The 26232-nt window shown below is 33.0% G+C and overlaps 1 protein-coding gene across 1 annotated transcript in view; it reads right to left on the bottom strand.

Moving 5' to 3' along the window:
• Nucleotides 1-3204: 3204 nt before the first annotated feature.
• Cand1 (cullin associated and neddylation dissociated 1) overlaps nucleotides 3205-26232 on the bottom strand; it is a 38661-nt gene continuing 15633 nt past the window's right edge. The window contains exons 3-15 of the mRNA XM_046430635.2: nucleotides 22969-23123; nucleotides 21298-21421; nucleotides 19564-19820; nucleotides 19385-19490; nucleotides 18018-18163; nucleotides 14653-14945; nucleotides 13134-13275; nucleotides 11310-12803; nucleotides 10459-10554; nucleotides 7768-7937; nucleotides 7516-7680; nucleotides 5585-5692; nucleotides 3205-4743 (exon numbers count right to left, since the gene is read on the bottom strand). Coding sequence (XP_046286591.1) covers nucleotides 4519-4743; nucleotides 5585-5692; nucleotides 7516-7680; nucleotides 7768-7937; nucleotides 10459-10554; nucleotides 11310-12803; nucleotides 13134-13275; nucleotides 14653-14945; nucleotides 18018-18163; nucleotides 19385-19490; nucleotides 19564-19820; nucleotides 21298-21421; nucleotides 22969-23123 — 3481 coding nt within the window. The 3' untranslated portion in view covers nucleotides 3205-4518. The remainder of the gene's footprint in view (nucleotides 4744-5584; nucleotides 5693-7515; nucleotides 7681-7767; nucleotides 7938-10458; nucleotides 10555-11309; nucleotides 12804-13133; nucleotides 13276-14652; nucleotides 14946-18017; nucleotides 18164-19384; nucleotides 19491-19563; nucleotides 19821-21297; nucleotides 21422-22968; nucleotides 23124-26232) is intronic.

The raw sequence follows: 26232 nt of genomic DNA, 5'->3' as shown, positions 1-26232 counted from the left end.
TTACTCAAGACAGAACATAAGAATAGAAACCTATTTTCACTAAGCCATGATTGTTTTAATTGGTAGAAGAAAACAGGTTGATTAGAAGCAGTACATATAGTTAGGAAAATAAAATACTGACATTTAAGATTGTCTGAAAACTCTTTGCCTATGTAAACATGAGATTTCTGTTTACCTTTTCTGGAGAAATACCTACATACACTCTCAGTTGGGTATTGCTGCTAGAAACAAGCAAATTTTCTGGCAAACTGTTGTTCTCTACTGAGGCAAAGCCTGCCTCCCTTCACCTGGGGCATCTGCCAACCTATGGAGACAATGTTGGTTGTCACAACTGGGTTATGTGGGGTCCTACCGGCATCAAGTGGATAAACATCAGGGATATTGCTAATATCCTACAATGCACATGACAGCACTCCCCCATTACCAAAAAAAAAAAAAAAACAAAAACCCAAGTCCAAAATGCTAATAGTCCAAGGTCTAAAATCCTAATCTAAAATAATATGAATTTTATTTCTAAAATAGGAAAGCAGGAGTTTATTTCTGGACATCTTAGGAAAGCCTAACTTAATTCACTAATGGTAATGATTGCAAGCAAATACAAGTATCTTTTTTAAAAATGCTATACTAAGATTACAGGTAAACTGGCATTGCACATATTCAGCTGCCCTTACCTAAGTAGTTGGGTTTTTAATCATGTTTAAAAGTGAAATATCTGTGAACAAGTAATATAGCTCTTCATTATTATGATATCATCTAATCAGAGTCTCAAAGTACAATTCTTTAGTTTTTGTGTGTAAGAGCATTCTAGAGAAATTTCACTCAATGTGCACCAAGCATTACTAACAACAGTTAATACACTAATTCCGATACTCCCTAATCTGTAAAGAATTTCATTTCAAATAATACAAGAGTTTTTTCCCCCACTTCCAAAGACCTCAGCAAAACAAACTTGCCAAAGTCATCCCAGATCTGAAATAATAACTTAAAGGTATGAAGGTCAGGGTAATAAGACTCCAAAAACAGAACTTCATCTCCTAAAAATTCTGAAACCTAACACATTGATATTACAACAGGGTTGAACAAAGTACAATTATATGGATTACCTCGTTGGTGGTTTTAATTAAAGCTGGCTTTTAAAATGCCCGATGAAAAAACAAATCCCATTTTGGAATCAGAGCTAACTTCCTAAGTTACAAAGAGCAAAAACATGTTTCTAACACTTCTTGCCATAAACCACAGCACAGGTCTACACAAATTCTTTTCTAGTATTAATAGAAGTTACAAGCAACTTACTGTATTGGAAAGGTAAAATATGACTTCATTTTGCTTTTTTTAAAAAAGAACATAACTTTATCTGATGAGCTTTTGGTAGCTATGGCCAATAATTATATTGTGTTCCATTTTAGCAACCAAAATTATAAAGATATTCTATTTATCATAATAATACTTTCCAAATAGTAAAGGACCTGTTACTACAATGGTAACTTCCCACTCCACAGAAAATTTTTAAGATTTCAAAAAAAGGTCTGAGTTTGGGATGGGCATGGTTTGATAATTAGGATTCAACTCAAAGTACAGCTAGAACCCAAAACCTACTTGCTGAAATTTTTGAGGTCTTTACTCTCTAAATATCATTAATTTAACAATTTATATTTTTGATAAAATTTAATTGTGGGCAGAAAATGTTATTTCAATTAAAAAGTACTACTTTATATTTTGTAATATGACTTTAAATACAACATAAAAGGCTAATTAACAACTCAAGTGAATTCTTCAATGGCTGAGGATTTTGAATACTCATCCTTTTGTACTTAAATCATGACCATATAATCATGTCTGAGGCTGAGCAAGATATAGATATCAGAATACCCCCTAGAACTGGTTAGATATGCCCATATTAACTTTTTTACTATTTACCAAAAGTAAGTGTAAGAAAAAAGACTAATTTCGTTATTCAATTATGGTTACATAAAAATCATGTAAATTCTCAAACATGTGATGAAGTCATCATAGTATTCCTTATAAGAACACTAATTACTAATGGTTGAGTAGCTTTCAGATATCATTAATAAAGTACATGACCATCATTTTAAAAGTTATTCAGTGCTACTGATTTTATAAATAACTTTTTAAGTTAGGCTCTACTACACCAAATTTTCTTTCTGCCTTAGTTTTTTTAAGATAAAATAAACTCAATCCCATAGAACTTTCTTCAAAAAAATAGAAGACAGATCTAAAATTTAAATATTTAAATGTCTTCATGAAAACCAGAAAATAGCTTGTTCTCATATTGCTAAGTTTTAGATCTCCTGAGGAACCTACACGTGGAGAATTGTGAAGCAGAACCTCTTACCATTTACAGTAAGCAGCATAAATGACAAAATATGTCTGGTCTCTGCACCTTGCTACTTCCAATTCAGCATGTGGACCACATTACCCTAGAAGTATGGAGTTAATCAGGATAATTCAACATTTAAATGCTGAACATACCTGTTACTGTGTTATGCTGGTGTACATATAGGTAGATTAACACTAGAACCATATTTCTTTAGTACTAAGAATTTCAGCTATGTTAGAAAAATGAACTGGTTTGCAAGACAAAAACAAAACAAAACCCAAAAAACCCCATAACATGCATCTTGGAAGTTAAATAAAAAAAAAAAACAAAACTTAATTTTAGGCAATTAACTAAGGCAGTCACACAACATATGTATGTCAGTCTATATGCATGTCACAAACCTATTCAGTCCTAAAGCCTGCAGTATTGTAGTTTATTGTGAAACTATGTAACCAAAACCTTAAATATATCCACAATATCTATACCACAATAATGCATAGGACATAATATACTACATCTCAAAATAAATTTCTATTACAATTTTATGCAAATTCTGGTATAAGATTTTCACCTGCCATATTTTGAAATGCAACCAACTTTAAGTCAATGTACTAATCAAAATTCTCACTAGTAGCAACGTCTTCTGTGTTATCATTGGAACATTCAAAAATCAAGCTCTTAATCTAATAACCACAGTATGTTATCAATTAAAACCACTGCATTATTGGTTGTTAAAGCAGGAAGTAATACAGCAAGTAAAGTATTTCTAATTCACAGTTTCAAAAATAAAATGTGCAGTTTTCAAATATCAGACAGTTTGAAATTGGTCACTCAACAACTGCCTCCTTCAACACATGTAAACTATGTTTGCACAGCATTAGGAGATGTCTTTTATTTCAGAAGTTAGTTCTTACTGTTACAGGAGCACCACAAATTTGAATAGAGGCTACAGTGTGAAATGAGCTCACTGAAGGATATGTTAAAAAAAAATTTCAACTATAACGCAAAAGCTTTGTTCCCCCAGCACAGATTCCTTAATCGGAAAAAGGAGTCAACACTTACCAAACACAATATGTAAATTAGCTCTATAAGAGATGGGGAAAAATCTAACTCAACTAAAAGATTAGTTAACAAACCTGTGATAGCTGGCTTCAGAATTTTCCTAAAAATAAAATTCAAAAGCATACACAGTATTTGTATCCTCTGCTGAGGAATGTAGACTTTCAACAGTAATGAAAGAAAGATCTAGCTTTAAGAAGTTGTAGGTGGAAACACACGCACACCAATGGGTAACTGAAGAAAACTGAGTACTTAAATATTCAAATTTTAAATGTGTAAGAAAATCTATAATAGAAAAAAAGTGGCAAATTGTTCCTGTGACTTGATTTGCTGAAAACATTTGCAAATTCACACTGGCATTAAGAAAACCAAAGTTTCAAAATTTACTCCTCTCTCTCCAGATATGTTTTCTGTGCAAAAATAAATATCTGAAAATTGCACTAGTAATACTTATTTTAACTTTTGTATTATGAATAATCTGCACATGCTTCTTTACAGACAATACATATTTGTAAACTTGCTCATGCAAAATTAGTGTGTGCAACAGGGACATTGTTAATCCTCATACTTAAAAATGATACCTTATTATCCTTTCAAAACTGCCAAATCCTCTGAAATGTAACAAATTTTATATGGATATTCTTGTCTGCCAGCTAAAAATCAATTTGTGTTGCTGAAACAAAAAATTATACAAGAAAAAGAAACGGTTTTTTTTTTTTTTTGTCTTGCAGAATTGATTTTTAAATGAGAAAATTTATAAAACAAAGAAATTCATGGTCACAAAATTTTAACATTTTAATCCTAAACATTACAGGGTAAATAGATACTGGATTCTATCTCCACACTCTGTAAGTCCTAACTTTTAGTTTCCATTTTAAATGTTGCTTCTAACCACTAAAACATTAGTGGTTTCACAACCTCTGGATTATGGAAATACACATTTCTCAAATAAATGCTACAAAACAACAATGGAAGAAAGCTGAACAAACTGTCTCCATGAAGGAAAAAAAAGTGGAACATTTTGAAGCTTTTAGACACTTCTGTTTCCATGTCTTATGATTAACTTGTCAATTCAGTGCATTATATGGTCAAATGTAATGGTCCCAGTATTGAACAAGCATTTAACTAGTGTCCATTGATTCCAAATTAGTGGATGATGAATCTTTTTGGATACTTTCAAAGATGGCTGCCAGCTCAGGGTTAGAACTGATCTGTGACTGGAATTCACTCATCAGTGGACTCTTCTCTGCTTCTGGAATGGTTAGCAGTGCTGCTACTGCTCTCATGGCAGATCGCTTTAATTCATCTTGTTTTTCAAACTCCTGCTTTACTGAGTTTGCCTTTACCTGTAATAGGAAGTAAATTTAAATTACATGCTATAAAAGATAGCTTACATAAACAAAATTAAGCACACAGGAATTCCTGGTAAATAAGCAAAATTACTATCAGAGGTCCAAAGGGCACTTTATATTTTAAGTATAGCCAGAATTAAACTTCTTTCAAAGCAGAAGCTGTCTCTTTTTCTTTTATAGGAATTTACACAGAAAATCCAGACCCACATGATTGAAACAAAAAGTGAAACTTGGGGAATATCATCTGCTAAGCAAATCCTACTTTGGCCTTATTCATGATTCTTCAAATGCCATATAATAACATCTCCATGCCTTTATTCACGTAATTACTTGATATTTAAAAACCTTGTTTAACCTTCTTGGTCTAAAAAATCATTTTCCAAGGTTAATTTCAAATATCATCACCCTCATATGAAGTCTCCTATGTTTCCCTCCCTAACCAGAACTGAATATCACATCTTATTCTACATGGGTACTTTAAAATACATATCATATTATTATAGCAATAAAAATAACATTTAACAGTGCTACAGTTCATAAAACAATAGGTTATTTTTAGATCAACTGCTACATATGAAGTTAGAATAATTAAATTTGGAAACCTCAGAAAAAGCTACCAATCCTAAATTCAAAGTTACACAAGAAAAAGAAACATGGTTTTTGTTTCCCTAAACTTTTTATTTTTAAATGAAAAGACTTATAAAGCAAAAAATAATTACATAGTCACAAAATTTTAACATTTTAATCTTACATGGTAAACAGACCCTGGCCCTTTCTCCACACTCCATAAATCCTACACCCAGGATAGTCTACGTTGATGTCTATTAAGGATTACCTTAGTTGTACATGTGGCACGTAATGGCTCAACAAGTCGGTCCAACCTCTGTAGTACCGCACTTGGACAAAGGGTAGAAAGTCTCACCAACATTAAAAATGTTAGCATCTATTAGGAATAAAAAATGACAAAATTTACAACTGATATTTTTTCTAAGGACAAAATCCCAAATTCTGATAAATTTCTTAAAAGGAAAAATGACTCACATGTAAAATAGAGCTTCATTTTAATGTAATATGTCATTCTGAATCACAAAGATTTATTTCAAACCTTATCTGAGTTAAGTGCTAGGGAGAACAACTGTCATGTGACCCTAAAATACAAAACTAGAAAACTGGTTTTCAATCTTGGCTGCACATTATAATCACTTGGGAAGGTTCTGTAACATATCTAATTCCTCAGCCTTATCCCCAGAGAGGTTTATTTAACTAGTCAGGATAGGGTTGTATATTCAATGTTTTTTTTTTTTTTTTTTTTGGTACCAGGGATTGAACCCAGGGGCACTGAACCACTAAGCCACATCCCCAGCCCTTTTTATTATGAAACAGGGTCTCACTAAGTTGCTTAGGGCCTCAATGAGGATGACTTTGAACTTGTGATCCTTCTACCTCAGCTTCAGATTTAGTATCTTTTAAATAGCCCATGTGCACTAGAATTGAAATTCACTGAACTAGAATATTACTAACCTGGACAAAAGCTTTATAGTAAGTTTCCACTACCTTAGCAGATTTTTTCTAGGGAGAGGGGTTAACTCAACTGTTATCCAGATTGATTCATATAAAACTAAACAACCCCTCATTTTTTTCTCTTGGGCTATAAATTTATAGAATTAAACAATATATCCTGTTACTTTTTGGGGGAGCTCTCTTTATTGAAATCTGGGAGGATCAGGTCACTACCATATATAGCAACAAATAAAAGTTCTGGTAGAATAGCTCAATACTGATCAGTTATCACTTTTGCTCTGCCTGGAAAGGCCCTAATGGAAGAGTTGAGGAAAAGGATATAATACATTTTTCCCCCTCAAATCTGTCATTTACTGTTTGTATTTACAATGGAGATGAACAAACAAGAAAATAAAAAACAGTTCTAAACAAAATTCAAGTTCTAAACTTAAGAAGTCATTTCTAGGCTCTTCTACAGATTGCTTTGTATTTCTAAAAAATATTATTGCATGTTGTCCTCTTAATAAAATTTCTGATATTAAACATGGTATATTATACTGAAAAACAAAAAGCCCTCATTCAGGTAAACAAAAATAGTTATCATTCAGATCAGCCTCAAAGACAGACCAAGACAATATGAAGAAACTAGGAAACCCTCTCATGGGTAACAACTATAGTCCAACATTGAGACAGGCCCAAAAAGTCAGAGATTTATACTTTGAATAGCAAAAGCTATCTGGACTCTCTGGAAAAGATCTAGGTAAGGGACTAGTCACTAAGCAAGCTGGCACAGAATTTCTTAAAAACTTTGTGTCCATTTCCACTTCATCTTTTAATAAAATGAGTTTTGGACTTTTCTTTTATATCAACTTTTCTTACACTACCTTACTACTACTTTTTTCTTTTTTGAACCAGGGACTGAACTCAGTGGTGCTTAACCATTGAGCCACATCTCCACCCCTTTTATTATATTTAATTTAGAGACAGGGTCTTGCTAAGTTACTTAGGGCTTGCTAAATTGCCTAGGCTGGTTTTAATCTCCCAATCCTCCTGCTCTAGCCTCCCAGGCCACTGGGATTACAGGCATGCATCACCATGGCTGGTCATTACTACTACTTTTGCATATTACAGTTTATAAGATGCTTACTAAGACCTTAATAGACAACCCATTTTTTTTTTTTAACTTATAGGTGTTAACAAATTACAAGGGCACTAGGTGCTGCAGTCTTCCTCTAAAACGTTCTATAAAACAATCAAACATCTTACCTTAATATCATAATGGTCCTTCAAACCATCTTCAACATGATTTAGAAATTCAAAGATATCTAGTCTATCAAGACAACTGTCTAGAAGTGTATACATACACTCAAAAGCCGCCTTTCTAATATCCAAACCGTCATCAACTGTGTGTTTAAATGGACCCATTTCTACCTGTTAAAACAAAAAAAGAATGTGTAGATATGATACTTAAGAAATAAAAGACAAGCTCAGATAAACAATGTACTCTAACTAACTTACCTCCCTTATAAGCTCCTTTCTAACTTTTGTTTCATTGTACAGATGTGGAAGAACAGTATCCAAAAGATCCCTTATTAATGATGGTTTGTTATGTGCTGCGGAGTTGAATGTGACCAAGGCTACTCTTCTTACATTCAAATCTGGGTCTTCTAAAGTTTTTAGGAAGTCACCTGAAAAATTATGAGAAAAGCAACATACAGCTATAGTAAGCGTAAAATAAAATATGCATAATATTTTTTTCAAATTGAATTGCTTATTATAGTTGGTATCACTGTTATTTTCTTCGTTGAAAGTCAAAGAACAGAACTTGATAAAATACTAAGTGAACCATAAAAGTTTATTTTAGCAGTAGGAAAATCATCATTTCTAAAGCTGAGTACATTTTCAAGTGATAACCCACTATCTATATATACTGCAGAGTATATGGAAGGACAGTCCATGAAATTCCCCAGAGGTGGCCTACACAGAAAAGTGATAAGTCTGTAGCCAAAAAGACTAAGTTGCAAGGTTTTCCTTATAGTTTCCTAAAAGCAACAACAAAAAATTTTTAAACAAAGTTCAAAATAAGGCAAGGACAGATCCACTGCTGAAGAAAGATGAACTATTGTTAACAGGTATACAAGCAATCAAGTGTCAGAGAAACTAGTCTCCAAAACCTGTATTTTTTTTTCTATCTTCACTAAGAAATACGTGAATCTGTAAGAGTATAAGACTATAAAAGGAGTAAACTAAAATTTAACAAGTAACAAACACCAAACATAGCCTCTAGATAATTAAAATAAGACTGAAGTCTGCTTGTTTTTCCCAATGTGGGGAGAAATTTATAATGCAAAAATCTTTGAAGTTACAGAAATGGTGACTCAAATAATTTCTCAAAGCCTCAGGTTTCTCAATCAATAAAATGAGAATTATACTTTTAGGGCTACCAAACAGAATAAATCATTATGCATACTGTTTGAACACAGTACTTGATACATACAAGGTATGCATAAGTAGCAGTGATTCAATATTATATGATCCCAAGTCTATATCAGCAATTTTTAAAAATAAACAAGAAAATGAAAACAAGGTAATAAAAAACTTGAGCATCAATTTGAAAAATAGCAATTTGATAAAATAAGGGGAGATTTCAGACACTGTACATTGGTAAACTCAATAGTAAGTTTAGAAGACAGCATGGTTTCAAAAGTAATTTAAATGTTGTTGGGCACGGTGGCACATGCCTGTAATCCCAGCGGCTTAGGAGGCTGAGACAGGAGAACTGCAAGTTCAAAGCCAGCCTCTGCAATGGTGAGGTGCTTAGCAGCTCAGTGAGATTCTGTCTCTAAATAAAATTCAAAGTAGGGCTAGGGATGTTGGCTCAGTGATTGAGTGCCCCTGAGTTCAATCCCTGGTACCCCCTCCCCCCAAATAATAATTTAAATGTACCAGATTAATCCTCCCCACCCCTTTATTTACCTAATTATTAAACTGTTAGAGGAATAATTATAAGACAGCATGTATTTCCTTTTAGCAAAGCACCTAAAATACTGTTGTTTATCATGAATGAAATGTTATTGCAGAGTAGACCTGTGGTCCCGATTCCTTGGTCTAGAAATTTCAATTTGAAATTTAAAAAGATTCCTAGGTGGTTTTGATGTTCAAATACTCAAATACTGAATTAAATAGTTAATTCAACTAGAAAACCACCTGACTGAATAACTATACTAACAATGTACAATATAATGGCTCTAGATATTCTTGAGTATCATCTCTAACCTCTTCTGAGAGGTTATTTATTGTTTGTTTCTGGGAGCTTATTTATTGTTTGTAACCCTCCAATCCCCCCCTACCAGTTCAAATGAGATTCATTCAGTTAACATTCTAACTGGCCCAAAATTTATTAATCTTAGATTATCCCCAAAATGTGATTATCAAGTATGTAATTGATTCTAAAGACATGCTTGTATTATCAACTAATTTAATATATTTGCAAAATCACCTAGTAAATGTTGGGAACCGCCCCACTCCAAAGACTAACTTCCCCATCCCCCAAGAAGAGCCGTCCAATGGTGAGCCCTGCTGGCTCACCTGATCCTACCCACCACTCAGACTAGCCCTGCTGGCTCACCTGATCCTTACCCTCCAATCAAAAAGCACCCCATGCCAACTGTCAAACCACCCCTGGCTCTATAAATACGCAGAGCTGTTCCTCAATAAACGGGCATTTGCTCCGAAGATGACAAACCTTGTTCGTTCTTTCAGTAATAAGTATAAACAAACATAATTTTATAAAGCTATAAGATCATACATAATAAATAATCCTTTGGGGCGGGGGGCAAAGGGAGCTTACCAGGCATTGAACTCAGGGGCACTCAACCACTGAGCCACATTCCCAGCTCTTCTTTGCATTTTATTTAGAAACAGGATCTCACTGAGTTGCTTAGTTCCTTGCTTTTGCTGAGGCTGGCTTTGAACTCACAATCCTCCTGCCTCAGCCTCCCAGGCTGCTAGGATTACAGGCATGTGCCATGAAGCCCAGATATCAATAATCTTTTTAATAAAATAATTACCTAAAAGGCATTTTAATTTCTAAGCAAAACAAAAATTTCCTCAGAAATGTTTATAGTTATTGAAATTAAGAAACTTGACAATATAGCTTTTTCACCCAAACAGTTAACACACTATACTTATCTTTTTTTCCCCACTTACCTATGCAGTTCTTTAATAGTGGATCGATAGGTTGAGGATGATCAGAAATAGTAAACTTCACAGCTGTAACCACTGAACTTCGGGCATATGATGAGCCTAGTTAAAAATAAATTGCAAGTCTATTGGTCCATGAAACCCATGGACATCATTTCACACTACTTTATATAACACCATGTCTTCAAATCTTTAAAATTCTCTTTGGCCAAAAAGGATATTCTTATTGCTCTCAGAATACTAAAGAAGCAAAATTTACTTACCTAACAAAATTTAAACACATTAAATTTCAAAAGATAATTTCTTCTGTGAAGAAGGTGACCAAAGGAAGAAACAATGGAGGATCTAGCCCTCACAAAAGGGAAGTGGTTAAATCCATAAATAGCTTATAAATATTTCAAAATTTTATTTAAAAAAGAAATCTATTTTAAGAATGAATAGCCATTACTATTTTCTACTTATTTCAATAGCACTGACACTGGTAAATCTGAAATCTAAGATCTTTCAACTGAATTAAATACTTTCACCAATTTTAACATAATTAGCACTAGCAAGCCCTTTAGATTAATTCTAGAGCAATCTTCCACATTTTAAGACAGTGACATTAAAATGTAGTCAGCATGAAGAACTACATCAAACTTATTAAGCATTACTACTTAATTATACTCTATCCTTGTAAACAACAAAATTTCATCAATATAGCTCCACATTGTAACACAAGGCAGTACATGTACATACATTAACTTTTACATATAAGAGAATCTAGTTCAACGTCCTCATTAGCTATCTTTCAATGTCAAAAAATTTATTTATTTATTTTAGACAAGAAAATCTATCTTAGATAAGAAAATACTCACCTGATATCAAATACCCCTTAAGCCGTGGAAGGAGAGTTTCAGGATCAATTAGAGTGAGTTTTCCTAGACATTCAGCAACAACATTTCTGGTACCTTCCTCTGCACACTCACAGTGCTTTAATAATAATGCCCAGATATTTTCAACATATGGTTTAAGGCCCACCACTGATGCAGAGCTAATAATTTCTTTCAAGGAATGAAGCAGAAGATACTGCCTTTTGGGCTGACTGGTTATTTCTTGTAAAACAAATGGCAAATATTCAGGAAGGTTACCCACACTAATGCTGCCTAATGCATAGGATGCAGCTGATTTCACTTCTTCACTAGGAGATGAGAAAGCTTCTAATATTACAGATTTTAGTTCCAACTGCCCACTTAAGTCAATATGATGCCCAACTTCTCCAAGAGAAAGGAGAGCTAAGAGACGAATGGAATCTGTAGACCTTGAGTTCTTGACATCTTGAATAAACTGACCTACTACAGCTGGTCCCTCCTTAGGGCATGCTCGAGTAAGAGCAGCTACACATTTGGCAATGGAATAATAAGACTGCTTATGAGTCAGAGCTGTGCTCTGAGAGTAAACTGGACCAGTCAGCATGCGCAACAAATCCATATATCCTAAATTATTTGTTCCAGTGACAACCAGAGCTTGGAAAAAGTCTAGCATGGCACTAAGAGCTCCCCCCTGCAACAAGGGTGATCTCACAAGTCCAATGAGTTCATTGAGAATAGATCCACTTATCTTTGAGAGGGAGGAGGGATAAACTTTTGCCAGGGTAGTAAGAAAACTGATAGCCATCTGTGAAACATGCATATCACTTTCACTGATAAGAGGTGGGAGCTCATCTAGAACTGCATCAATCATGGCAGCTGTCAGGCTGTCACTGTAGTTTTTAATCAGAATATCTAGGGCAGAAAGGGTCCCCAGTTTCAAAGCTCTCTGGTTCTTCCTGAGAAATGAAGCAAGAATAGGAACCCCTTCTCCCAGGACAGGTCTCAAATCTATCTTCAAAGGTGACCCAGCAATCAGTGTTAATGCCTTCACTGTAGTTAACCGGGTAATTTCATTCTTGAGTCTCTCCAAGAAAATCTGAAGGGTATTAGGCAAGTCGGAACCCAAATTGTCTCCAAGGTTGCAAATAATTTGTCCCATACAGGAAATAGCCCTTTCCTTGACTTCCTGATCAATGTCAGCTGCTTTTAACCTCTTAATGGTACAGGTAAATAGATCTTTGATGTAAGGAGTTGCATCAAACGAGGAAGGCTGATCTAAAGGACGGATTACTTTAACAAGCTGTTGAGTAACAAGAAGTGCTTCAGATGTAATCTTGTAAAATGGGTCTCCAACACAAGCCACAACTGGAGGGACCAAAGCCTGAACATGAGGATGGAAGACTTGAGGAGAGTGGTTACAGAGGATTACATATAGGCATGACAAAGCATCAATCTTCAGATTCGATGAGCTTGATTTATCATTCAGTGAGAAAATAATTCCTAAAAAGCCAACAAAAAAATCGAATCATTTCTATGCTGTTTCAAGAAAGAAATATTAAAAATCAACCTCTAAAATACTGCTAAAGTTCCTATTTTCATTATATTATCTCAAAAGTAAAAAAACCCACAATTTTAAACACAGTAAAATTTTAAACTTTTTATTTGCAAATTTCTAACTTCACATGTTTAAGATGCTTAGATGAAAAAATTCTATGTGCAAATTAAATTTTCATAAAATTCCCTCTTAAGAGAAATAATTATTTAAACTTATCTGAGTCTTAAAATAAAAAGTCCATAACAAGCCCCCAAAAGATACTATTTCTTTCATACCTGGTACAAGTACAGGAATGTGTTGTGTTAGGGCCCCAGGTAATACATTTACCAGTTCAGTTAACATGTTAAAACAACATTGTCGGGTCTTCACACTTTTTTCTTTCATCTGTTTATGCAGAGCTTTAACAATGTTGGGAACCTGTAATTTTCACATACTCATTAGTTAGTTCATCCATTGGTATCTCCTCAGTATATTTAATATAATTTATGGAGAATGAAGAAAAAGGTAAGAATTTATTTCTTTTGTTGGGTTACATTCCTAAATCAGCTCCTAGTGCTCTTGCAAATAAAGACTATTGGATCTAAACCAAGTTTTTTGCATGTACTATAACTCTTATAACTATTTGCTTGCAACTAATAAGAAACTAAAAAGATATCACATAGCTTCCTACAGAGCAACAAAATAATTTTCCTTGATTTTTAATTATAAAATGCACATGACTAATAAAAATTCAACAAATGGTAAATGATAATTTTCAACTAAAAATTTAGCAATTTAATTTATAAATAGAAAGACAACAGATAAGTAACAAAGAAAACAAGTAACATTATGGAAAAGTTACTTTTGATGGTTACCATCAAATAGGGGTTTTTTTTGCTTTCAGTTTCCTGTCACCAGGAAAACAATCTCACTTCAAAAGTAGCTATAAGCAGCAGGGGTACAATTTGTAGACATCTGGTCTAAACTTTCTAATGTTTATAAAACTTAAATATGGTCTCCATCAACAATTCTTATAGATGAGCTTGATTTAGGCTATAGACAGAGCTTCTAAAATCCCTCAATAACTAAAAAAGAGATTAAGAACAAAAACAACCCCTCAACAATACTAAACAGCTACATATCATAACTGAACAGATATGATATGTATTATCCCCTCCTCTGATTTAATGACTTAAAACATCTCTTTTATAATAAAAAAGACATAGTATTTATATACTCCATAGAGCTACTATAGAGATTACATGTAAGAAAATGCCCACTATATACTAGTCAATAAATGGGAGCTATAAAGATGTAATGTTTTAGAAAAAAAAGTTCTCAAGTAAAAAATGTGTATGTTATTATACTAAGAGTTGGCATATGTCAAGCACTAAGTAATATGCACTACACTGAAACTATACAGATCATTTCATCTCTTACTACATGAGCCAAATGCTTTTATGTAAACCTTTATTATAATGAGAAGACAGAGGTTAAATGAAACAGATGAAACAGATAAAACAGATGGCTATATGATCTGAAAGCTCTAAGAATTCTCCATTAATATCAAATATAAAGATTACTTTAATGAATCTTAATATCACTTGTCAAGTAGAATGAGAAACACTTTGATTACAACAAATGATTTATAAGTAAATATGAACATTTACTGATACACAAACATTTATCTTAGAACTTTGTTTCTCCAAAGATATTTCAGAATTCACATTTACACACACACACACACACACACACACACACATTGGAAGCACATTTACTATCATGAATTTCTAAGGCATACTTTTTTAAACCAACCTGACTCTGAAGCATTGTTAAAGGTGTTTCTCCCTGTTCCATTGCATCAGGGTCACACAGCCAACTTTGTACAGGACGAGTTTGCTTCAAAAGAGAAAGGTATGCATGAAAAACATCTGCCTTTACATTCTCTTCACGCTCTTTAAATCTGGATATCAGTGCAGGAGAGACAGTCTTGTAGAATTCTGGAAGCATTTCATGCCTTGTGCTAACTACGGCATCCAAGCATTTGGCAGCTGCACGCCTCACTTTCCAACTCATGTCATCATCATCACTGTATTCATCATCACTACCTAAAGGGAAGTTTTAATGTGAACAAGATATTAATGGTAAGAAAAGTATCTCATTTTAGAAAAAGCAAATTGGTAATTTTTAATCAAAGACAGTTAATCTAACTTTTTATTAACATATACAGCAAGCATAGTTTAAAAAGAACTAGAACTTAAAACACACAGAACTTGTTACTTGTATAAATTTGCACATAAATGAACTTCTTTATGACAAGGCTTTTCACTAAACTGGTTGATGTGCTATTAGGACAAATATGCATATACTACCTTTCAAAATTTTGTGAAGACACTGTACATTTTTCATGATAAAAAGAAAACACTGCCCACTTAACAGATTACCATCTTCTCCAAATTCCTAATGTTAAACCACAAACACAGCAAGCATAATCATTATATCTCACTTATGCATATGTAATAGATAATTTGCAAAGGAACAGTGCCGTACTCCTGTAATCCTATCAACTCACAGAGACTAAGGCAGGAGGATCTCAAGTTCAAGGCCAGGCTGGGCAAGTAAGAGAGACACTGTCTCAAAATTCAAAAAGTTTTTAAAAAGGGCTAGGGATCTAGCTCAGTGGTACAGCACCCTGGGGCAGGGGCAGGGGCGATCAATCTCCAATACTATTTAAAAAAAAAAAAAAAAAAAAGTGTATATATGTGAGTGTATGTGAAATCTTAAAAAAAATTATTCCCTAACACTATTGGTTCAATCAGTTGAGTAACAAAGTCAGAAAGGCAACAAAAACATCAGTGGTTTTGGACTAGGGATGCAGCTCAGTGGCACAGCACTTGCCTAGAGTTCTTGAGGCCCTGGGTTCAATCCCAAGCACTACAAAAAAATTAAAAACTACAAGTGTTATGGGCTGAGGGTGCAGGTCAGTGGTAGAGCCTTTGTGAAAGGCACTGTACCAAGAAAGAAAGCAAATACAAAAAAAGCAATTCTCACGGCAGTCTAAAATTATTTATCAATGGTTTTGTTATTCTTAGATAAGACTATAGCTCTGAAATGATTCCTTAGTATATGAACATTGAGGGTATGGGGTAATATCTCTCTACCGCCTTATAACCCAATTAGCTTAGTGACAGTCAAGTATAGCCAAGTAGATTTTAGAAGACTCTATGATATATAATAAAAATTTCAAATCTCCAAATAGTTTACTTAATTGCATTCATTTTTGGTCATTATAGATAATTCAACAAAATACTGCTAAACACAAGACATTTGATTCATTCTCCCATACCTACTTAAATAAAATTTAAAAGGAACAGCTAGAAAAGACTATTGACTTAAAAGAAAATAAATAGAATTTTCTCCAATTTCTACATAAATAAATCAAATTTTCTCCAATTTCAACATACAATGTGAATTACATTATAGAAATATAAGGGTTATTAAAAACAATTTTATGTAAAAAAATTAACAAATGTCCTAATCACTGAAATTATGTTTACTTAATGAATCTTTATAATACCATGGAAGAAAGACAGGAGGTGTTACTTATAATTCATATAACTTATAAAGTAGCATGCTAAACACCAACATTCAAAACCTGGAGCATACACTGCTACTACTTCGTTCAAATGATATTCACATCACAACATGCTAAGGTTTCCCTTCATTAATATAACACATGTATTACCTACTGTGTACTAGGCACTGTTCTAGGCACTGACATAAGGCAGTTAATAAAGAGGTTAAAATTTCTAGTCTCCCTGAAGACAGCAAGTAGGTGGAAGATAATCATACAATGTGTCAGAAACTGTGATAAACAAAATTAAAATGCTGAGAAGGAAAATAGAGGTATGCCAAAGGAGGGGAAAGCTCCAAGATGGGAGGGATATGAGAGAAAGGAATCAGGTATGACACCAAGGTTTTAGTCCTGAGAAACTAGAGGAACGGAGGTGCCATTCTGAGACAAAAAAAAAAAAAAGACCAAAGAAAGAACAAGTTTGAAGATGGATGAACAAAAGGTAGAGAGAAGATATTTCAGATATTTGGCCAGTGATATCAATTAAACAGTCATATATGGACTCTAAAGAAAAGATCCGGAGCAAAGATAAGATATGGGTTGTCACCATACTAATAAAGTCAGGAGACTTCATGAAGTCCAGAACAAAATTAAGAGTCCAATAGATAAGTATAAGGACTGTGTCCTGGAAAAGGAGTACCACAACAATGGACCAAACCCAGCCAAGTTTGGTATCCTAAAAGCTAAATAAAAAAATACTGCTAAAATTAACAGGCAGAGTCAGTCCAGCCTTTGCAATATTATACATCACTGAAGGACAGGGTTCAAGATGGAAGGTGAAGAAAGGAAAAGAAAAACATAATTTAAAGAGTTCTGCTGTAGAGGGAAAACAAGGAGTACCTGCTAGAGAAGTTAAGGGAGGTATTTTTAGTTGTTTTTTTAAAGATAGGTTAAATTACAAACTTTATAGGAAAGTTTCTTACATAAATTCAAAGAATCAAACTAAATAAAAAGTATTATTAAAAAATATTTACCCATTAAAATATCTCTACGATTTACTCATAAAATCTCTCTTAAGTTCTTCCAATACAAAAAGAAACAACTAAACATGAGCAACCCTATATCCTTTAAGTGCCATTCCTCTCCAGAGTAAATACCACAAATCACAGTGTAACATCAATTTTAGAAACTTTAGAAATGTTTAGGTCATTCATGAATGTCTTTAAACGTTACCCTACCCAGGTCCTCGCCCATGCTAGACAAGTACTCAGTCATTGAGCTACTTCCCCAGTTCTTTTTCTAATTTTTATTTTGGGATAAGGTCTTATTGAGTCTCCCAGACTGGCCTTGTACTTGTGATACTTCTGCCTCAGCCTAAGTAGCTGGTATTATTGGCTTGCATCACCATACCTAGCAGATTCAAAAATTAAAAAAAAACAAAACAAAACAAAAAACAACACTGATTTATGTTCTGACAAAAACATTTTGTAGAAACTGTGAAAACTAAAGAACAAAACTGTAGTATAATTTGCGGTAAGAATCACCTCCATCTATAATACTGAGTTTTTCACAAAATTTAAATTTTCTTCCATCCAATCTGAAATACCTTGATCATCGTCATCACCACCATCAGCATCCATAGCATTTTCATCTTCATCTTCATCATCATAATTGTAATTTGGATCATAGGTAAGATATTTAAGACAAATGTTTATAATAGTAGAAACATGAGGATATACTTCCTTAGGACATCTAAAGATAAAAACAAAACCTGCTTTAAGCAACTCTTCTCCTTGATTCAGTGTCTGCCACATTTTACTTTATTACCATCAATAACTATGAAAGTGTTTCCCAGACGATTTAACACCAATTGGCCTTGAACTTTTTCTTCCAGGGTCTTCATATTTTAAAAGATTTCTTTTAAATTATATTTATTTAATTAATTAATTTTATGAAGAATCCTCCTCTTCACACACATTATAACTATGTTATGATTAATGTAGAAGAGTAGAAAGAATATGTGAAGACCAAGCCCAGATAAATGTGCTCTTTAGCAACTCAAATTATTATTGAAAATGTTAAAGTGTATATTCATCTAGTTTGGTCTTCTAGCTTTATGTTGAGAGGAAATAAAATACATAAATGCACATAGGGCTAATAAATAAAGGAACAATTTTGTGTTTCTTACAAAGGAACAGAAATAAATCAGAAAATTTCCAATTTTATAAATCGGATATGATTATAAAGTGATTTCTCAAGAACCTGAATGGCAAGGAATAACTGGAAGACTAAGTCCAGTGAGACCAAGACACTATGCTATATTAGCCAAAGGAAAAATCTGTTACTAGGTTAGTATTGCCTTCGAGTACATATTTGCAAAAATTCTTATTAAGCTTTTAAAAAATGTTAGAATCAAAATTTTCAAAATGAGTATCACTGTTCTTAGCAAAATGGATATGAGGGATCTAAACAAAAACTGTTGAAAAGATTTGAAAGTCACTGATCAAATAATTAATTTATCTTGTTGATCTCTCAAGACAGATATATCTTCATATATTGTATCTCTTTCCCTCTACAGAGGCAGAAATAATTATAAATGCTTTTCCTACATTTAAAAAATAAATTCCTAATAATGAGATGGAAACAATTTCAAAGTAAATGTGATAATCACATTTGATAACAAAAATAACATTATCTTCAAATATTGGCTATCAGTTATTAAAGAACTATTTAAAATACAGCTGAAATTTTGAGCACTGTTTTTCCTTATACAACCTACTCTAGATTTTAATTATTATTCTATTCTTTTTTAAAAATATTTTTTAGTTGTTAATAGACCTTTATTTTATTTATTTCTATGTGTTGCTGAGAATTGAACCCAGTGCCTCACACATGCCAGGCAAGTGCTCTACCACTGAGCCCCAGCCCTATTATTCTATTCTTAAGGGAAAAAAAAAAAACTAAATATCTTACCTTCTCACAAATGATTCAAAAGCTTGAATGCAGTATTCTCTCAATTCATCATCATCTACATTACAAAATTTTACCACCAAAGGAATTATCTTCTCAAGATATTCACCTAAGAAAAACATACCTTTTCTTAAAAACATGCTTTTTTTTTAAATTAAAGACAGCTTTAAAACATTTCTTACCTATCCTATGGCCAGCTTGCCTACTAATAGCAGCAATACATTGTATGTAGGTTCTTGTTGTTGACATGGAATCATTTTTGGACAACTCTGACAACAGATGTTCAATAAGATCTACAAAAACTATATTTCCACAGCTCATAACCAGATGGCCAAGAGCAATAATGGTTCTTTTCCTCACTGCAAGTCTGGGGCTGGTCAACTGAGGGAGTAGACAGGTCAGAATTGAAGGATGGAAATTAACAAGAAGTCCTCCTTGCCTTAAAATAAAAAAGAAAGAAAAAAATGAATGAATTCAAGATGTCGGAGCACACTAAAATATCTGTCCTCTGAACTCAACATAAATATGCAATAGGGTATAAATTTAGATGAGACAAACCCAAATTCATAATGAAGGGAAAACTGAATTCTCACTATTTTTTTGCCAATGCAACAAAAAATATAGAACTAGTACTAGAACTCCTGGAATCTAGACTTACATTCTCCATTAGAAGCTATCTAATGAACTGGCTAGGCAAAAACTCAATGATCTTGTCACTTTTTTCCTTCCATGATCTTTACATGATTTTGTTTATTAGTCATAGTTTCTGGGGTGATTCACAACACTTCTATATTCCGTCTCACCTCATTCCTCTCTCTTCCTTGCCTTCTTTTCTCTATAAATCAAAATACCAAAAATTTCAGAGATTCTCATGGTTCCAAATGTTCTTTTAAAATCGTCTCATATGTACATGTAAAGTTCAATAAGTTAATAGTACTCAAATATCCATAATATGCCAGGACAGTGCCAGCGATCAAAACACACACAGGACAGAAAGCCTGACTGTATTGTCAATGCTTATCAAATTAAGTACAAAATCTCTACCCACCTCAACATGACTCCAATCTATCAGAATGATTTCCTACTACTTTTCTATTCCTTCTATATTCTAGAAAACATCACTTACATGGACATATTCTATCCCTGCAATATAGGCACATTCATCTACAAAAGTGCAACTCAGCACTTCAATTAAAATGCATTCTTACCAGTCTTCAGTCCCATTCTGCCTTATAGCCATCTGTGTTCTCATTTCCTATAGTAAACTATATGCTCTTCATGTGCTAGAATGATAGCACCTCACTATATATTTACATATACACACATACCCTTCCATATGAATAATCTTGCCTACTAATTTTATTATTATTATTTATTATTTTTAAATTGAACTGAGTTAGCCACAAATAATGAACAAGTGTAATTACAAGAACCAAGGATTAAATAACTGCAGACCATTTAACTTACTTTCTCCTAAGAGAAAGTAGAAAAGTAGAAAAGCAACAAATGACTCAAAAGTCAAGTTCCTTTCTCCCCACAAACCATGCAATACAAACAATGATTACTAAAGATTACCAGCATTTGTTTAACTGGAAAATTTGTAACTTTCACTTGTACTTCTTATCTAAGTAGATCAATATACATAAGAATATAATAGTTAAAAAAAAAAAAAAGAAAAAACAACTGTGCTGAAAAAACTTAAAATACAAACCTTATTAATTTTCAGAACTATACTATGCTTATAATTATGCTTACATAAATAGCTTATGTGTCCCCCTACCCCCAATCATATACATTTGTAAGACACTTTAAACATGAATAATTTTGGATACCTTTTTTACATTTACCAAAAGGAATTTCTAATAAATGAACATAATATCTGTAAAACAAGTAATGCAAATAACGGGCACATTTACCTGCTTAACATATCAGCCATAATATCCAAGGCTTCTAGCTGAACAGAGACATCTTCCTGTTTTGCTATTGCACTGGTAAGACGTCCAGTAATCTTTTTACATACATTAGCAGCTAATGCAGAACCTGAATAAATAATAAACCAATGATAATTTCAAGACAAAGATGTTGAATTCCATCTTATATTCATTGAGGAAATCAAATATTTGACAATTCTAAACTTGATGAAGACACTCAAAAGCTCCATACTAGAAAAGCATGTTTCAAAATGGGCTGTTTTTCAATAAAATAACTTATTAGACATAAATGAAGGCAATAACAATAGTCTTCTCTACTTAAGTCCTCTTTTTTAGTAACCTAGCCTTTTAAATTTCAGTGAATTAAAAAACATTCTGAGCTCCAATACTTAATAGTTTCTTTAAAAGAAAACCTGATAGCTATGTAGTCTCTAATAAAGGTCCTTTTTAGCACAGATTCCATAGTTTCATTATAAAGGAGAAATGTTATTCCATACTCATACATATATCAAGGTAATTACTATTGAAAGTAGTTCATGTTACCACTGAAAATGAGAGAAAAAAACATAAGTAACTGTGAAAGAAAGAATCTGAATGGTTAAAAATAAAGTAAAATAAAGGAAATACCAACACAGCCAATACAATTTTAAATAATGATGAGTTGTATAGAGTAGTCAGAGCCGGTGGAATATTTGAATGAAATGAACTTCTTAATAAAGTTACATTAGTATGATATAGTGGAAAAAACATCAATCTGGAACCAAAAGATAATGAAATTGAATCTTTACTGGACTAGGACATCAAAACTTTGGATGAATTAACCTAATCTCTCTGAATTTCAGTTCCTCCATTTACAAACTAGGAGAATCTTAAGATCTCCTTGGGTGGCTGATGTTTAGACTAGGGTGAAATACATAAGCAGCATTTAGCATGATGGCTAGAATAGTGAATTATTAAGTATTTACTAAGCAAATGAGTAAAAACATCATACCTAGGTAACATTATTACCAATTAAATCTTCCCATGAAGCAGGGAGATAATATTTTACCCCATTTGCAGATGAGATAATAACTAGTAGACTGCTAATTTTAGTGAGTTTACAAGTCAAGATCAATTCTAAAACTTACATAGACACTTCATTAGAGGTCAAAGCTTATTAATTAACAAATTCATTAGTTATAATTCAAAATTTTTATTTTACAAAGTAATTAAAAGTTTAAAGTTACTAGTAAATGGAACAGGTTCACAGCCATGTCTTAACTGCTACATTTTACATAGAAAATTCTGATGCAAAGGAAAATTAATATTGGAAATAGAATAGTAATCAGAACTCAAAATATTATTTATATTTCCCCTCAACATATAGGCTAGCACAACTCCACTCTGCAGTTTTGGCACATACAATATAAAATTTTGCTCCAACATATAAAAATTCATCTGATATATTTAAATTAAATCATAATTATTTAAAGTTAAATTTATTTTTAAGAAAAACAAGGCTTCAGGCCTTGATTTTTCTTAATTGTTTAAAGGGATACCTATAAAGATCTCTTATGATCTCTCTCCCTCTCTGGCCAGGAAACGAAAAAAGAAACCAGGGGTTAAAGACAGGGGAGAAATACTTCCATTAAATAAGAAAAAAATGTTCTTGCTTACCACTGGAAGCTGGAGGAAGTTCTCCAATTACTGTTTTAAGGCCAATACTTGAAATATCTCGAAGTTGTTCTTTATCAGAGAGCATGTTAGTGCAGAGGGTATCTACAATTGTCTCTACTTGGTATTCTTTCACTTTACTCACTAAAGGTCCAAGGCTGAAATATAAAGAAGAAAAATTCCCTTAAAATTAACTTGTCTGGCTAGCAACTGTCAACTAAGTATACAATTATGCCTGTATCGTAAGTAGTATACAAATGAGGATATAAAAGAAACTCGACTGATAAACTCCTTGTAGTTGGTTTCCAGTTGGGGAAAAAATTGGAAACCAACTACAAGGAGTTTATCAGTCAAGTTTCTTTTATATCCTCATTTCTATATTAGGAGTCTGTTACTAGCAGGAAGATTTATTTACTATAGCAGTTGTCACAATTTTTCTTACAATTTTTACTTATACTATCATACTATCACCATACTCCACCTCATGAGCCAAAAGAATTCTGAACGTCCTTGAGTATCCTTAATTTATATAACAAAGTTCCTTTTATTCTGACTGGTTGCAACAACTGAAAGTAGTAATACTAGTCTGCTCCCAAAGCACTTTGCATATAGTTTTTTCCTGGTAGTATCTTATACTGTTAATAAAGGTATGCATTATATCCACAGGTTGAACCACTTCTTTATGGAGGAAAGTCCTTTGTTTATTACCTTCCCATAGACTTTAACACATAGTAGGTAAGTTTGATGGATGAACAGTTATCAAGAAGCCACTGTATTCAAGATTACTAAATAACAAAGGAGGTATGGTCCCTATGATTGAAAATTTACTACATAGCTAGTGAGGTAAGAACTCACTTATCTATAAGATAAAGAAGTAAAACCATGTTTGGTCGTACACACCTGTAATCCCAGCTACTCAGGTGGCCGAGAAGCAGAAGGGTTTAGAGGCCAGCAAATTAGTGAGACCCTATTTAAAATAAAAGGCACCAGGATGTAACTCAATGGTAGAGTGTTTGCCTACCAGGTATAAAGCGGTGGGTTCAAGGCCCAGTACCAAAGGAAGGAAGGAAGAAAGGGAGGAAAGGAGAGAAAGGCATCCGCTATCTTGCAATTTCTTGATTGCCTTTATATTATAAAGTTGTTTTTTTTTTAATATTCGAAGTGGTAGAGTGGGGAAAGTAAATGAACTGCTATTATTGCGGGAAGGAATTAAACCATATCAAGTGGCACAATATTAACTAAATAGACCATGATAAATTTAAGGCATGAATTGTAATCCCTAGAGTCTATAAAGAGACACATCTTAAAAGACAACAGAAGAATCAAAACAAAACATGTAACAGGAATTCCCAACTTTTTGAGTCTAAGACCCACTTTAAAAATCACTTAAGACCCTAAAGAAATTATCTTTAAGTGGGTGTATCTGTCAATGCTTACCATATTAAAATTAAATAAAACTACTTACATATTAGGAATAGTAACATTTTAAGAAAAGTAATTATAATCTCAAAAATTAAAAAATATTACCAAAACCGTACTGCTTTTACATTTTGCAACTTTCTTTCATGTTTGGGATTAAAAGAATATAGAATTTCCATATCTGCTTTTGCACTGTTTGTTGTGCTATTGCACGTCATGTGGCCTCTAGAAAATTAATGCTGTGCGCTATGAAAAAATGGAATCAAAAGGAAAAATAAGTCCTCAGTATTATTCATGACAGTCTGACCCTTTCAGGGTCAAGGGCTATACCAGGGCCCCTCTAGACCAAACTTCAGGAAGTGCTGCGTTAAGTATTTGATTACCCCAAAAGAAAGTAGGGGGAAAATAATAACAAAACTAGAAAACAAAAGTAAATGACATGCCAAAATCCAGCCTTATCAATACTCACAATAAATGTCAGTGAATCAACTAAACACTCCACCGAACAGCAGAAATTATAAAACTGAATAAAAGAAAAAAGCCACATCCAATTACCTGTTGTCTACAAGAAAAACATACTCAAAGACTCAAATATCAAGAAGACATAACAATTATAATAAATGTGTTCACAGTCACCAAATTTTAGTTAGGTTCCTCTGAGACCACTTTTCAATTAGGCCTTGACCTTTGCTCTGTACTTGCTGGGTCTGTACAGCTCAGTGGTAATAAGAATTGGCCCACCCTGGTGTGTCTCATGTAATTTTGTGTCTCCTAATTCCTTCATTTTGCTTGCTGGCTATAAATCTCCACTGATCCTTGTATTCACAGTTAAGACAAATATCTGAGGAATAGTATCATTTTTAAGAAAAGTAATTACATTCTCAAAAATCAGAAAAAGAACTGGAAACAGTACTGCTTTTATATTTTTTGGAACTTTCTTTCATGTTTGGGATTAAAAGAATATAGAATTTCCATGTCTGCTTTTACAATAATCCTGACGCCTGTCACAACAACCCTGAATAGTTTTCCTAACTGTTTAAACAAATGCCAATAATTTTGTCTTTAAATAATACAATTTTAAAACGAAAGGAAAACTGATATTACAAAGAAAGATGATAAATCAACAATTATAGTTGGAAATTTTAAAATCCCTCTTAGTAATCAAGATTACCCAAACAAAAAAGTCAGACAAGATATAAATCTAAAACACTATCAACTATCCTGAGCTGACATTTATAAAACACTTTAACCAACAATTAAAGAATATACTCTCTTTTTAAGTGAATAGGAAATATTCACCAAGATCTACCATATGGTAGGTACACTATAACACAAATCTTAATAAATATTAAAAGAAAAAAAAAACTGGTATAAGAACAAACAGATCAATGGAACAGAAGAAAGTCTACAAACATAGACACTTTTATAGTCAACTGATTTGTTGTCAAAAATGCAAAGGTAATTCAGTAAGAAAAGAAGGTCTTTTCAATAAGTAGTGCTACAACAACTAGATATCCACATGAAAAAAAAAGTGAATCTAATTTTCTGCAAAAATTATTCACAATAGATCATAGAACTAAAAACACAAGCTAAACCTGTAAGGATTATCAGGAGAAAGTTTTAGTAACCCAAAGTAAACAAAGATTTCTGAGGAAACAGAAAACAATAACCAGAAAAGAAAATTAAGGATTGGGGATATAGGTCAGTGGTAGAGTCAATGTCTAGCACATGAGCTTTGGGATTAACTCCTAGTACCACAAAAAACAAACCAACTTAAACTCAGCAAATTGGGATAAAATATTTACAAAAAGTATGTGCCAAAGAACCTGTGTCCAGTATACATGAAGA

This window comes from Marmota monax, unplaced genomic scaffold (genome assembly GCF_021218885.2).
Source record: "Marmota monax isolate L192 unplaced genomic scaffold, Marmota_monax_Labrador192_F-V1.1 WCK01_AAM20220418_F8-fsc00056, whole genome shotgun sequence".
Taxonomy (NCBI): Eukaryota; Metazoa; Chordata; class Mammalia; order Rodentia; family Sciuridae; genus Marmota; species Marmota monax.
Note: the sequence above shows the minus strand (reverse complement) of the source record. Positions and strands in the feature narration are given on the sequence as shown.